Source organism: Lepisosteus oculatus, chromosome 4, assembly GCF_040954835.1.
Source record: "Lepisosteus oculatus isolate fLepOcu1 chromosome 4, fLepOcu1.hap2, whole genome shotgun sequence".
NCBI lineage: Eukaryota > Metazoa > Chordata > Actinopteri > Semionotiformes > Lepisosteidae > Lepisosteus > Lepisosteus oculatus.
The window spans coordinates 3,513,598-3,527,599 of NC_090699.1; the positions used below are offsets into that span (position 1 = coordinate 3,513,598).

At 43.5% G+C, this 14,002-nt stretch overlaps 2 protein-coding genes across 3 annotated transcripts in view; both read left to right on the top strand.

The window, feature by feature from the left end:
• The window catches only part of LOC138238041 (E3 ubiquitin-protein ligase TRIM39-like), a 373,132-nt gene that overhangs the window by 355,773 nt on the left and 3,357 nt on the right, over positions 1-14,002 (top strand). The window contains exon 7 of the mRNA XM_069187843.1: positions 12,494-12,520. Within this exon, the coding sequence (XP_069043944.1) occupies positions 12,494-12,520 (27 nt within the window). The remainder of the gene's footprint in view (positions 1-12,493; positions 12,521-14,002) is intronic.
• Positions 6,191-14,002, top strand: part of LOC138238069 (butyrophilin subfamily 1 member A1-like) — a 32,928-nt gene continuing 25,116 nt past the window's right edge. Inside the window, exons 1-4 of one of the 2 annotated variants that reach the window (XR_011189254.1) lie at positions 8,718-8,805; positions 10,799-10,825; positions 11,097-11,123; positions 12,151-12,203. Coding sequence is in view for 1 of the 2 variants with exons in the window: in XM_069187929.1 (XP_069044030.1) it covers positions 8,727-8,805 (79 nt within the window). In the remaining variant the exon portion in view is untranslated. Of the gene's footprint in view, positions 7,228-8,697; positions 8,806-10,798; positions 10,826-11,096; positions 11,124-12,150; positions 12,204-14,002 lie in introns of those variants that run through there. The other variant, XM_069187929.1, reaches the window with a different exon arrangement.

Consider the following 14,002-nt stretch of genomic DNA (forward strand, 5'->3'; position numbering starts at 1 on the left):
GTTTTCACTGTATTTTCACTGTAAATATTAATGTGAATATGAAGGTGCATGATATCACTGTTTTCACTGGATTTTCACTGCATTGGATCTAACAGGCAAATGGTAAATTTCAGCTCCTGCTGAAGATTTTTCTTTCACTTTGTGTTTCCTGTAGTTGAATGGCGTTTCTCTCTGTCAGAACAACATTTCTCAACACTACAAAGACAAAAAACTTCACTCTGAATCTGGACTATAATTAATACTGTAAACATCCTGTTAATATAAAAACAGGTGAGTATAAATCTGCTTTGTTATTGTCTATAAGACAAGAAACATTATATATATATTTTTCGGAACCTTATAGGTTTAATTCAGTATAATGTGTTTAGTACTGCAGAGATCAATGACAATGTATGTAAAGAAGAATTTAGTGTAAATCTGGTATGTTATTGTCCATCTGTGAAGGGAGACAGGAAACCCTGCTTTATTTCCACACATTGTATTGTCAAATAAAGTGCTGTTCCTTTCTTTACAGTGCATGGGTAGAGTCAGAGTAGTAGCTGCTGTGTGCTGGAGTGACAGTGAGATCAGTCAGGTACAGCAGTGTGTGAGTGAACAGTCAGGTCAGGACTGAAGCTGCTGTGTGCTGGAGTGACAGTGAGATCAGTCAGGTACAGCAGTGTGTGAGTGAACAGTCAGGTCAGGACTGAAGCTGCTGTGTGCTGGAGTGACAGTGAGATCAGTCAGGTCCAGCAGTGTGTGAGTGAACAGTCAGGTCAGGACTGAAGCTGCTGTGTGCTGGAGTGACAGTGAGATCAGTCAGGTACAGCAGTGTATGAGTGAACAGTCAGGTCAGGACTGAAGCTGCTGTGTGCTGGAGTGACAGTGAGATCAGTCAGGTACAGCAGTGTGTGAGTGAACAGTCAGGTCAGGACTGAAGCTGCTGTGTGCTGGAGTGACAGTGAGATCAGTCAGGTACAGCAGTGTGTGAGTGAACAGTCAGGTCAGGACTGAAGCTGCTCTGTGCTGGAGTGACAGTGAGATCAGTCAGGTACAGCAGTGTGTGAGTGAACAGTCAGGTCAGGACTGAAGCTGCTGTGTGCTGGAGTGACAGTGAGATCAGTCAGGTACAGCAGTGTGTGAGTGAACAGTCAGGTCAGGACTGAAGCTGCTGTGTGCTGGAGTGACAGTGAGATCAATCAGGTACAGCAGTGTGTGAGTGAACAGTCAGATCAGCACTAAGATTAAGAGGAACTTCTCACTGCAGGAAGTACTTTTGCTCTGGACATAGATTTCATTGAAAAGGTCTGCATGATCAGTGCTTCTGTTAATGGGAACATGGCACAGTGACAAGACAGGGTTACTGTGTATTTCAGTAAGGTTAACTGCATGTTCTAGAGACATTTAATCTCTGTCAGAGTGTTTCTTTGTTTCAGAGATGGAGTCTGACCAGTCACAGTGGCTCTTTTTGACCCTGCTGTTTCTCCACCAGTCCTGTGTCTCACGATCAGGTACAGAGAGACTCTTATTGCTGTTTTAATGCATAACCTGACTGAAACCTTTATTTCACACTGATGACTGAAAATTTCAGTAGTTTCCAATAATCAAATTTCTGAAGCTGATAACATAAAATTGTAACTCTTAAAATCTGTTGTTTCATCTCTTCTTCCATCTGCGGTAAGAACATTTAGGAGTATTAAATTATCATAGTAGTGCTGTGAGAGGAAAGGCCTGGAGTTGTAGGTGTGTCATGAGGTGATGGGTTGCTGATCTGTGTCACGCCCGACATCCCTCCCTAGAGGGCGCTCCACTGCTCTCATTATTGTTCGTGTCATTTAGCTCTCCAGGTGTACCCTCTTATGTGTATTATTTAAAGACCAGCTCCTCCAGTCCTCGGGGCTCATCATTAGGGTAAGATGTCGCGAGGCCCGCGTAGCACCAGGAAACCCTACGTCCGTCTCCTGAGGGCATAGGCCTCATCCCCGACACCTCCCGCTTCCTGAGCCCGGGGTCTGGAGGATCTCGCCCCGTCACCCTTGGACCTCCATGTTTCGTCTGTCCGTGTGCTCCCCCCTCCCGGGGATTTTAACTTTGTCGCGTTCCAGGATGGATTTCTAGTTTATGGACTTTCGGACCGTGCTTTGACCTGCCCTTGGACCCGTTTGGATTTGGATGCCGTTTTGTCTTCCCCGTACACTGTCTCACGGACTATCACTATTATTTTGTGCACTATTAAACCCCTGTGTGTTCCCTTTTACCACGCCTCCTGTTTTCTCCAGCTCTTACCGCATCGCATAGGGTCTTCTACAAGATCCGACACGGATTCCAGTCCGTGTTCGTTACAATCTGTTACTGAGGAGGCTGTACCAGTGTGGCAAGAACAGACAGAGATTTGTTCTTTGTAAACTACAGATTTAGTTAAAATTTCATGGAGCTAAGAGAAAGAAGCAACAAGACACCAGGAAGCCTTTCTCTTTATTGGAAAGAGAATCACTGGGAGGTGCTCTTGAAGTGTCCTGGGATTTGAGCTGCAACAGTGAGAAACTGATGGAGATGGAGGTGTTACATAACAAGCAGGGAGGACAAACTTCCTTATTGATGACACAGACAGCTGCAGGTCTATCTGAATGAAGACTGATGCTTTTATCCAAATGTAGCCCCAGGAGAAGCAGCCATGACCATCAGACACAACTTGATCAAAGAGGAAGACTGTGTAGAAAGAGAGAAAGAGGAAAAGGGCCTGAGGACCAGGGTGCTGAGAACCAGTGACCTTGATGACAGACTCTGAAGGAGATGACAGGAGCTGAGTATATAGAAAGCTGAAGGTGTGTGGGAGATGATTGAAACACATCTTATAAGACTGACAGCCCGTTCTAGATTTCCAAAGATAACTACCAGAGCCGAAGCTTTACTTTTCAATTTGAAGTGAGGATTACATGCTGATGTTATGAGATATCTAAAGAGATGAGATCTTGACAGTGCACATGGAAACACAAGAACAATTTTCATCATATTGACAGGAGGATTACACGCTGATGTAATCTGATGAGATGAGATCTAGACAATGCTCATGGATGCTTTTTCTCAAGGAATGATTTTAATCAAATTGTTGAGTTGACCCAGCAAAGACAAGAGTGACAAGAGTTGTGCCACACCTAGTGGAAAAAGCAGTAGAAAGATGCAACTGAATGCAGTCAAGCTTACTGGTGAAGGAAGGAGACAGAAATCTGAACTGAGGAATTTCAAGGAATTCAGTGATTGCAGGAGGAACAGATGTTTTATCCACAGTGAGCTGAACTCCTGTTTTTGAAATGGAGATCAAGAAGATAAGGATCTTGACACACTGGGAACAGTGTGGTTAAGCACAAGAGCAGACAGAGGCTGCAGTGAGCTTTTCTGGATTGGGAGGAGCCAGTAGAGTGAATGAGGAGACAGACCAGATTCATGTCTGCACCTTATTTAATGTGCCCCTGCAGTAAGAGGGGAACAGGAGGCAGGGAGAGCATCAAGGCATGTAGGGAGTGTAGGGAGAGGAGGGGCGTTCCAGAGGAATGAGTCCTTGGGATGAGGAGCTGTGAATTGGGAGCAGAGGATTATGAGACTTGAGGGAGCTGGAAAATCTGGACTACCAGTAAGCTGTGTCGGACTTCAGGGAACAGGAGAGAGAGAGAAGATATGGTTGGATGCCTGCTTATTGTTTACAGGTAGGACTGAATATATTGAACATGTTAGAATAAACAGGAATGAACCAGACAGAATGTCATAAAGGAAGGAGGCAGGAGGGCAAGAGCAGGAAAAGGAGGAGTTAGGTTATAATATGGGGAAGACAGCTGAGAAGGAATGGTGCTGTGACTGGATGATAACAGACAGAGGGAAGGATCTGTGACACTGAAAACAGGCAGCTGCTGGAAGACACCACTGGATCAGGGTTCCAGATTTCTGGTCTCAGGTCTTGGGTTTCTGGATTCAGATTCTTTCATTTGTTAGGTGTTCAAAATATATACAAAATTAAAAAATAAAATTTAAAATACAAATAACATTAATGATATAATATTTTCTCACCCCACGCAAACCCCCAATCGTGTCCAAGTCTTGATCTCAGGACCCCTAAACTGTCACGACCACCAGGCAGTCAAGACCAAGTCTTAAGCGAGCTAATCAGCCCCAGCAGCGGGTGATTATTAACAAACGCCGCCGCACGAGTTAAACCACCTGCGCACACTCACCGTGCGGTGCGCACTGCTATTTAAACCATCTTCACCTGTTTCCCACTGCTCGGTAGTGAGTCTACTCCTTGAGAACTCTACCTGGCGTTTTTCCTGTACCTCGTTTATTCTGGTTATTGGATTTCCCTTCTGCCTTTTCGACTTTGCACCTCGCCTCTCGCCTCGGACTGTTTGCTACCGGAGATCTTCCTGGATTACGATTTGCCTTTCGCCTTTTGACCACGACCTTGCCTCTCGTTTTGGTTTGTTCGCCTGCCTCATCTATTACCCGTGCCTGCGTCTGCACAGGATCCTTGTATCTTCCCACCAGGGATTCCTAACATAAACTAGGTCAATCAGCTGTACTGGAGCCCCATGTGACCAGACTGACTGTGTCAGCAGCAGCACTGGGAGGTATTAACACATCACCAGGACACACAGTGGAGACACAGACTCTGAACTTTCACATCTGAGCCTGGTGCTGTGAAAGTGCAGGACAGTGATGAGCACTGATGGGCTGAACAGTCTGTTCTTGTCATCAGCCTTTCTTCTGCTCATGATGTTGTGTGTCAGTCTGGGATCAATGTCCTCCACTGAGTCACTCTGTCATCAGACCCCTGAGCACCTGTGGGATGAGTTGACAGACCCAGAGACACTGTCAATCATGGCCAAGTCACACTGCTGACCTGAGAGCTGCTTCACCCTCTCTGCCAGTCTGTGCCTCAGTGTGGGAGTTAATGTTGGCTACATCAGGTACTCATCGCTTACAGAGGGAGTCCTGGAGTGACACAAACAACACCGGACATTACAATGTGTCAGAAGTTTGTGTGTGGAAGCTGGAGAGATGTTACAACTGACACTTGTTGAAGGAGCCTGACTGGATCTTGCCTGTAGTTTATCTCCATTCTGGATTATGTGTCTAGATATTGCCGAATATCTTCATTTGTGTTTTAAAAAACTCCTGAATAAAACAATGAATCAGTCAGATCCATGACTACAATCCATGTGCCCCATTTGTATGTGGGTTCAGATTGTGTGGGAAGTATTGAACCCCAGCGTAACTGCAGAGTAACAGACCCTCAGTGAACACAGTCACAGCTCTTCTATCAGTGAGTGAAGGTGAGGATCTGAGGGTCCTGGGTGAGAGATCCAGACCCCAGTTTGGGAAAGACTGGTGTGAGGAAGAGGAGCACATGGTGAGATGAGACTCACTGATCTTAAGTGCTCCTCAGTCACATGTCGGTCTGAATCAGTGATGGGCTGTTTGTAGAAAACACTGTGTGTCACTGAGCTGCTCTGCTTTATTCTGCCAGTGATGAGTCTACAGTTTGTCTCAGAGTGTTTGTCTGTGTTGAGGTTGAAGACTCATGTCAGCTGTGCTCTTTCTCTTTCAGTGAGGTTTGAGGTTCGAGGTCCAGCTGCTCCTGTGATTGTGTCCCCTGGTGAAGACGCTGTCCTGCCCTGTTACCTCTCACCAGACATCAGTGCTGCAGACCTACAGATCAGGTGGTTTAGAGAGGATTACACAGCCCCGGTGTGTTTATATAAATCAGGCCAGTATAACCTTGTGAGACAGAACCCAGCCTACAGGGACAGGGCTGGTCTATTCCTGCAGGAGCTCCACAGAGGCAATGTGTCTTTAACACTGAGAGATGTGAGACGCTCTGACCATGGACAGTACACATGCTTGGTAGGGTCTGAACAGATGGATGATGAAGCTGTTATTGACCTTGGTGTGAGAGGATAGTGTCTTTCTCCCAGAATTACATTTGTGGTAAATCACTGATCACTTCAATGAGCAGTAAAAATGAGCAATTACACATGATGAGTTATGATACATAAAACAATGAATTAACAGAACTGATATATTGAGCTCAGCTGCTCTTAGTCAAGAGATCTCATAATTTCACAGTCAAATACAAATTGACATGTATGTTAAATATAAATCCATATTCTGTTACATTGCTTCCTAATACGGAGTCAATTTGAAAGATTTTTCCATACATTTTAGAGGTGTGACTGTCTATATTTCTCTCCCATAGAGAAACTCCCACATATCGGGATTGGTCTTTGGCAAAAAAGATAATTTTACATTCTGTTAATACCTACAAATTTAATACAGGTTTTATTTTTACACAATAACACTGGTTATGTCAGTCACATCAAATCACAGTGAGAACAGCTGTAAACATATTGTAACACATTGAAATCACAGCAGCAAACTGATTCCTTAATAATGACAGACTTCACACTGCTGCTTTTTCAATCCCAGTGTGTTTCCATACAGGGTGTTTCTAAAAGCCATCAAGTTTCAGATGGATCACAGTAAATAAAAGAACTCAGAGTGGTGTAAAGAACCACACTACACCACACAACACAACACTATAACACTACACTACACAACACAATATAACACTACACTACACACACCTGTCACAATGTGTATTATCTGGAAGTGACTGGAATAAGACTTCTAGGGAAACACAGCAGGAGCAGGATGTGAAGACAGACAGGGGGGCGTGAGGGCTGTGATCTGGTGTTTAGGGGGCGTAACGGCTGTGATCTGGTGCTCAGGGGGCGTGAGGGCTGTGATCTGGTGCTCAGGGGGGGTGACAGCTGTGATCTGGTGCTCAGGGGGCGTACTGGAGTATTGAAACAGTATCATTTCTCTGTGTTCACTGATGACAAAAAAATAAGACAGCTACATTTACTCCAGTGTACTTTCATCAGCTGTGAAACGTCTCCTGTTGTGTTGAACCCACAGCCCTGGGCTCCCAGCCCTCAGTGTCTCTCCACTCCCCTGGAGGAGATCAGGCCCAGCTGCTGTGCAGATCAGAGGGCTGGTTCCCTCAACCTGCAGTGATCTGGACAGACAGGGATGGAAACGAGGTGACATCACAGCCCCCCACAGTGGACACGGACAGTCAGGGGTTCCTCAGTGTCAGCAGCTACATCCCAGTCAAACAGGAGTCCAACATCTTCTCCTGCCTGGTGAGAAGCACACAGCCTGAGCCAGACTGGGGATCTCAGCTCCACATACCCAGTGAGTATTAAACATGAACACTGGAGCTCACCTGTAACACAGCTGAGGTATAACACACACCCAGGATATAACACACCTGGGACACTGAGCACAACCTGCACTAGGAAACTATTATCATCACTCAAAGCTTAATACTCTGCTGTGTAATGCTCACATAATTCATATTCATGAATTAATGACAAGTATTGAATGTGTGTACGTGTTAATTTATTAAGGTAATAAAGTGTTAATTCATCCTGACAATTTAAGATTAAAATGTATTCAGTCTGATTGTTGTCTATGCAGCCTGTAAGCTTGATACTTAGGGGATAATGCAGTTAACTTTACTGTTGTTTAAAACGGTTTGCATTACACAAGCAGCCATCTAGACACGGGGTGTGAGGTTTACTGTGGTGTCATGGACTCCAGCGCATTGCTTTCTTATTTTTTGAAATACTCTGATGCAGGACTGCACTTATCTGTAAACTCCTAGGTGGTGCTCTTAATCCTTAAAATACCACTGTGTGGTGTGGCTGTCAGAATTGTAAATGTTATTTTTAAATTATTAATCCATTATTGCTTTCCTGTGCTATTCATATCGCATAACACTGAACACTGTACTAGCAACTTCATCAAGTACAATATTTACAACTCCAAATACGATACTGTATGTCACAATACTGTATAACACTAATAGAATTATCATTTTTTAATTACATACTGTATACAGAATTTTGTAATTCTGTATAAAATCAATGAGAAAATGATTTTATTTAATTTTTTTAGAAGTATCTAAATGACTTTGCTGCGTACCATCAGAATCATTGTAACTGGTACACTCTCCACTATGTTTAGATCAATACATTGAATTTATTAATATTGCAATTTCCCTTGTTATTGTTGAGGTACTGTATGCATCTGTATGAGGAATTCCTCAACAACGTATCAGCAATTGTTGTTTTGATTCGTTAATTTTTTTATTTATTTGATGTCACTCCATGAATTTCCACGTTTTCTGAGAATTTCAGTGAAACCAGACAGATTTAAAAAATGAAGGTCTGATCCAGGCTTTATTCATGGTATATTATCACCTTTTCAGAAAAAAAAACACTGTAAAGCCACATTTCAGTTTAAACAGGTAGCTTGGTATACATTTTACAGTGCTTAAGTTTATATAACATATAAATGTTAGAATTTCAAGACATGATCATTATACTAAAAAGAAAAAACATTTAAATGAAGCCACTGTTTCAGTAACATCTAATGCAATACCAGTACTGCCTTGAAATCTGGTTTGAGCAGTGAAATTCGGGACGCCAGACCAGACGTTTGCATACTGCAGTGTGCTTTACACTAATGAGTGCTTTAGTGGACATTCGAGATGGCTGTTTGTTGTAAATTACATATAAATCTAATTTCACGCTGACAGTAAAACACACGGCTATTGATCGGTCAGCTTCTGTTGGATAACACTCCTGTCCTGTTTTCCAGGAGACTATTTCCCTGCTCCCTCTGGATGGATGGTGGCTCTCTTCCTAACAGCAGCTGTTACTGTAGCAGCATCAGTACTTCTGGTGATCCAGTGGAGAAGAATGGACAGTATGTGCTCATTATATATACATATTCATTTGTGCAAATGTTTGTGTAGGGATGGGTTTAAAGTCCCACTATATGACAGTGTTTCAGCAACAAAGGACACCTACTCTTGATAACAGGATTCGGTGTACAGACACCATGTCCAGAACTGAAGATCCGAGGAGATCATCTTCTCAGAGTAGGCTATATTGGCAGATCTATACTGTAGGATACAGGATATATTCCTATCAGTCAGAACCAGTACCGGCCCACAACAGCTTTCCTTACAGTTACAGAACCACCCCTTCCAGGGTTAAAACACCTCTCTCTCTTCAGATGTGAGTGTTTATCCAGTGGAGGTGAGTTTTAACGCTGTCAGGAGTTGGTTCATCAGCATCTATAGACAACAGTGAACATCTGAACTTTTCAGCTGTGTGGAAACTCACAGCAGCCCAGCACATCCAGAATCTTCCTGCTGGGCTCCATCCTTTCTCTTACCCCCTGGAGAAGAGTGGGTTAGGGTTTATGGTGATTTCAGAACAGAGTGTGTTCAGTGTTCCTGTGGAAACACTCAAACACATGGCCAGATCCACTCTCTATATTTCTGCAGCTATATTGAGCACTTAGTAAAACTCTTTTCATGCAACTGAATCTTCTCTTAGATGCTGGCCTAAAGACACGATCTTTACTTGTAATAAATTGTGTATTCATTCAAATTTTAATAACTCTCTTAATCCAAATACACACATCTCACGAGCTGCACACACGCTCATCCCTACCAGTGAGCCCAGTAGAGAAGATCCCTGCTGTGGTTTGCTCTGTCTCAGTGAACCCACTCTGGAAGCTCTGGAGAACCTCACTCAGCCTGTGCCAGAGAGGGAGAGAGACAGTGTGAGCTGAGGAGAGGTGCTGTTCCTCAGGACTGGGGCTCTTTCTGCTCAGTGACTTGTGTAGTACTGATCAGCTCTGAAGAGCTGTTAAGAGTGTGGCAGTGTTTTGGGAGGAGTGACGACAGGGTCCACACACTCTACTGAACACATCACTCTGGACTACAGTCAATAACAGGATCTTTTCCAGCCTGTCTGATACAGCTGCTGTTAATATATCAGAGTCACACAGTCTACTGAACACATCAGTCTTGACCCCAGTCAGTACATGATCTCCTCCACCCTGTCTGATACAGCTGCTGTTAATATATCAGGGTCACACAGTCTACTGAACACACCTCTCTAGACCCCAGTCAGTACAGGATCTTCTCCACCCTGTCTGATACAGCTGCTGTTAATATATCAGGGTCACAGTCTACTGAACACACCTCTCTAGACCCCAGTCAGTACAGGATTTCCTCCACCCTGTCTGATACAGCTGCTGTTAATATATCAGGGTCACACAGTCTACTGAACACATCAGTCTTGACCCCAGTCAGTACAGGATCTCCTCCAGCCTGTCTGATACAGCTGCTGTTAATATATCAGGGTCACACAGTCTACTGAACACATCAGTCTTGACCCCAGTCAGTACAGGATCTCCTCCAGCCTGTCTGATACATCTGCTGTTAATATATCAGGGTCACAGTCTACTGAACACATCACTCTAGACACCAGTCAAGACAGGATCTTCTCCAGTCTGTCTGATACAGCTCATGCAAGTAAAACAGCAGGATTCAGCACAGCAGATCTTAAAGGAACATTACTTCACAAACAGAAGGACTCATCTTTCTCATCTCGAGATGAGAAAATCACCACCTCATCAGCTGATAGGAGAATAATCAGTGTTGAGCAGATCCACAGAAGGAGGTGTTTTTTAATTATATTAGTGTGACTCTTTAAAACTGGTGTCAGTGCAGGAGCCTATATTAGTGTTGCTGACTGTTACAGCGGAGAAACGCTGAGGTAATCTGAATGGCATTATATTAATTATATCAGGCTAATGTGTTAGTGTTATTATTTATTCTTTAAATACTTGTGTCAGTGCAGGAGCCTGTATCAGTGTTACTGACTCTTTTTGGTTCTTACAGAACAGGAAATTCTATGGACATTAAATGGTAAGTAAATATTATTTTGAATGTTTTGTATCGGCTGCGTTGTGAAATACTTTAAAGCCCTCTACTTCAAAGATTCAAGTACACATTCAAAAATAATATTTACTTTTTGATTTTTTAAAATAACAGATTTTAATATATTTTAGCCAGTGTATAGAAGAAAAAATAATCTTTTGTTTTGATATTTTGTAGTTAAACAGATCGGTATAAAGTATTATCTTTGTGTCTTGTTTCGTACACTAGAATATCTAATGAGTGTCTTTATTATTTTCAGTGAACAACTTGCTTCAGAGAGAACTGGGTGAGTGATCTGTAGTCTCAAACTGTCTTCTTTAGTCATAAAGCTGTCTGGTGTTTTAAATTTTATAAAGCCCTAGGCTGGCAACATGCAAAGAAAAAAAACTGTTCTTAGCCGAAATGTACTGTGTATAACTTTCCTGTGCACTGTGTATAACTATGAAACTGCATTCCGAAGTGTAGCTGATCTTGAGCCACTTTACAAGACCTTCTGAATATTTATTCCCTAAAACAGAAATTACTGAATAATTTTACAATGGAGCTCAGTCTAAAAAAAGAGACAGTGAAGACAACAGGCCATCAGCCCCCTGTTCTGAGTGAACAGCCTGTATCTTGACACTGTGGGGGTCCTGCCTGTGTCCTGCTTTTACACACAGTGTCTGTAGTGCTGGAACAACACAGCTGCTCTGACTGCTTGTGTTGGGCCAGCTGGGGCCCTGTCTGTGTCAGACTGATACTGTCTGTGTGTCAGTCTTCCTGGATCAGGCCTGGTGTGGAGATGTGCTCACCATGGTGCGTGACTGGTCATCTCTCACTGTCCAGCTGATGTCCAGAGATCAGGCAGTGTGACCAGTGAGCAGGACATCACTGTATCTCAGGCAGTGATACTGGTCACTGTGGGGATGGGTCGCTCAGGCTGTGTGAGAATTGCCAACACTTTCACTCATCTGACTGAACAAGGAACAGAATTCAGTATCAATGATTGGTCTTTAAATTTGAAATATTCCTCACTGTTGTTAACAGCAGACTGTTTATTTTTCATCTCTCAATGGCTCAAGCACCAGACTCCAGGGTGTCCTGTGATGTGTCTGTGTGTCTTATTGCCTTGTGCTGCTCAGTCTTATTGAGTGAAACTCCAGTCTTACAGCCACTGCTGCTCAAACTCACTGACACTCTGATCCACACTGCAGTGGAGACTGGGGATCCTGAAATGGACTGACTGTAGACTGTAGTATAAACTCTGCTATAATAACAGGTAAGAAGCAATAAAGGTCTTTAATACAATAAAGATCTACTCTCTCTTTCTGCAGATGCTGTGAAGCGAGCTCCTAAATCACATATGTACACCGTGTGAAACTCTGCTGACTGACAGCACTGATTGTACTGACATTTTATTACCAATGTGTAACTGTGATTAACAATGTCTGTATCTCTGTGTTCCAGTGTGTGACTGTGATTAACAGTGTCTGTGTCTCTGTGTTCCAGTGTGTGTCTGTGATTAACAGTGTCTGTATCTCTGTGTTCCAGTGTGTGTCTGTGATTAACACTGTCTGTATCTCTGTGTTCCAGTGTGTGACTGTGATTAACAGTGTCTGTATCTCTGTGCTCCAGTGTGTGACTGTGATTAACAGTGTCTGTATCTCTGTGTTTCAGAATGGCAGTGGATCTGCAGTGCTGCAGGTAGGTCTGTTTCCTCTTGATGACACAGGGGCTGTTTTAAGCCCTCATGTCAGAGGTTATTGAATACACTCTCAGACGATCTCTTTAGTGTTAATTGGTTGATCCTGTTAGGTAAATAGAAGATGTATTTCAGTGTCACGTCTGTAAAGTAGTACATGAAATCCTTTTGGAATCCTTAAGAGATCTTCACCTAGTGGCCAGCAGAAAGTTCTTCCAGAGGGGCTGAAGGTGTTCCAAAACTCGTTCTACCCAAAGGCCATGTCCTGTGAGCTCTGTTCACTCCTTAATCAGTCTCACTCCTTCGTGAGGGTCTTCAGGCTGAATTTTGTAGAGCCTGTGACCCTGGATTTTGAGAATAAATGTGAAATATCAGGAGGAATCAGGAGCAGAGCCAGTAACATCAGTATCAGCTGTCCAAATCCTAGGGTACATGACCGTTATACCTGAATAAAATGACAGGCACATCTTCACCTTTTGTAGTACAGAAAATATAAAAAATACAGTCTCTGCTCATTTCTCAGCTGCTGTAATCTTTCTGTTAGTGTCGGTCATTGTCCTCTGTGTCTCTCTCTTACTCTGGGCTCTCCTGCAGCTTGTTGTCCTCTGTCTCTCTCTTACTCTGGGCTCTCCTGCAGCTTGTTGTCCTCTGTCTCTCTCTGTCTTACTCTGGCCTCTCCTGCAGCTTGTTGTCCTCTGTGTCTCTCTCTTACTCTGGGCTCTCCTCCAGCTTGTTGTCCTCTGTCTCTCTCTCTCTTACTCTGGGCTCTCCTGCAGCTTGTTGTCCTCTGTCTCTCTCTCTCTTACTCTGGGCTCTCCTGCAGCTTGTTGTCCTCTGTCTCTCTCTGTCTTACTCTGGGCTCTCCTGCAGCTTGTTGTCCTCTGTCTCTCTCTCTTACTCTGGGCTCTCCTCCAGCTTGTTGTCCTCTGTCTCTCTCTCTCTTACTCTGGGCTCTCCTGCAGATTGTTGTCCTCTGTCTCTCTCTCTCTTACTCTGGGTTTTAAAAAAATATCTTCCCATTCCATGTTTAAAAACCAGTTTCCTATCTGAAAATGACATAAACTAGATTTGAATCCCTGTAAACCAGTCCTGGTACCTGGGGGCATTTTTTGCTGCCTGTACCTGTTTAACTACCGTATGTCTCCTAACAGCAGTGCCCTTTTTCCTGATTACCGTAAGTCTTGTAAGACTGGGCCAAAACACAGAACATACAACAAACCACATTTTTTTCTGTTTTTATATATCCTGATTTACAGGAGGATGTATCAAGTAAGAAAAGTTTATTTTCATCTGGGCATGAATGTTTTTCCCCATATGCTCCCCAGTCTCAGTGTGTGTTTCAGTCTATACAGCCCTGCAGTGTATAAATGAGGAGTGAAGGCAGGTCTGGTCAAGCCTGTCTGAAGGCACAAGAGAAGCACTGTCTCTCTTAAAGGGCTTTAAAGCTGGTGCTAAATCCTTGGAAGTCAGGTGAGGGTTTTTGG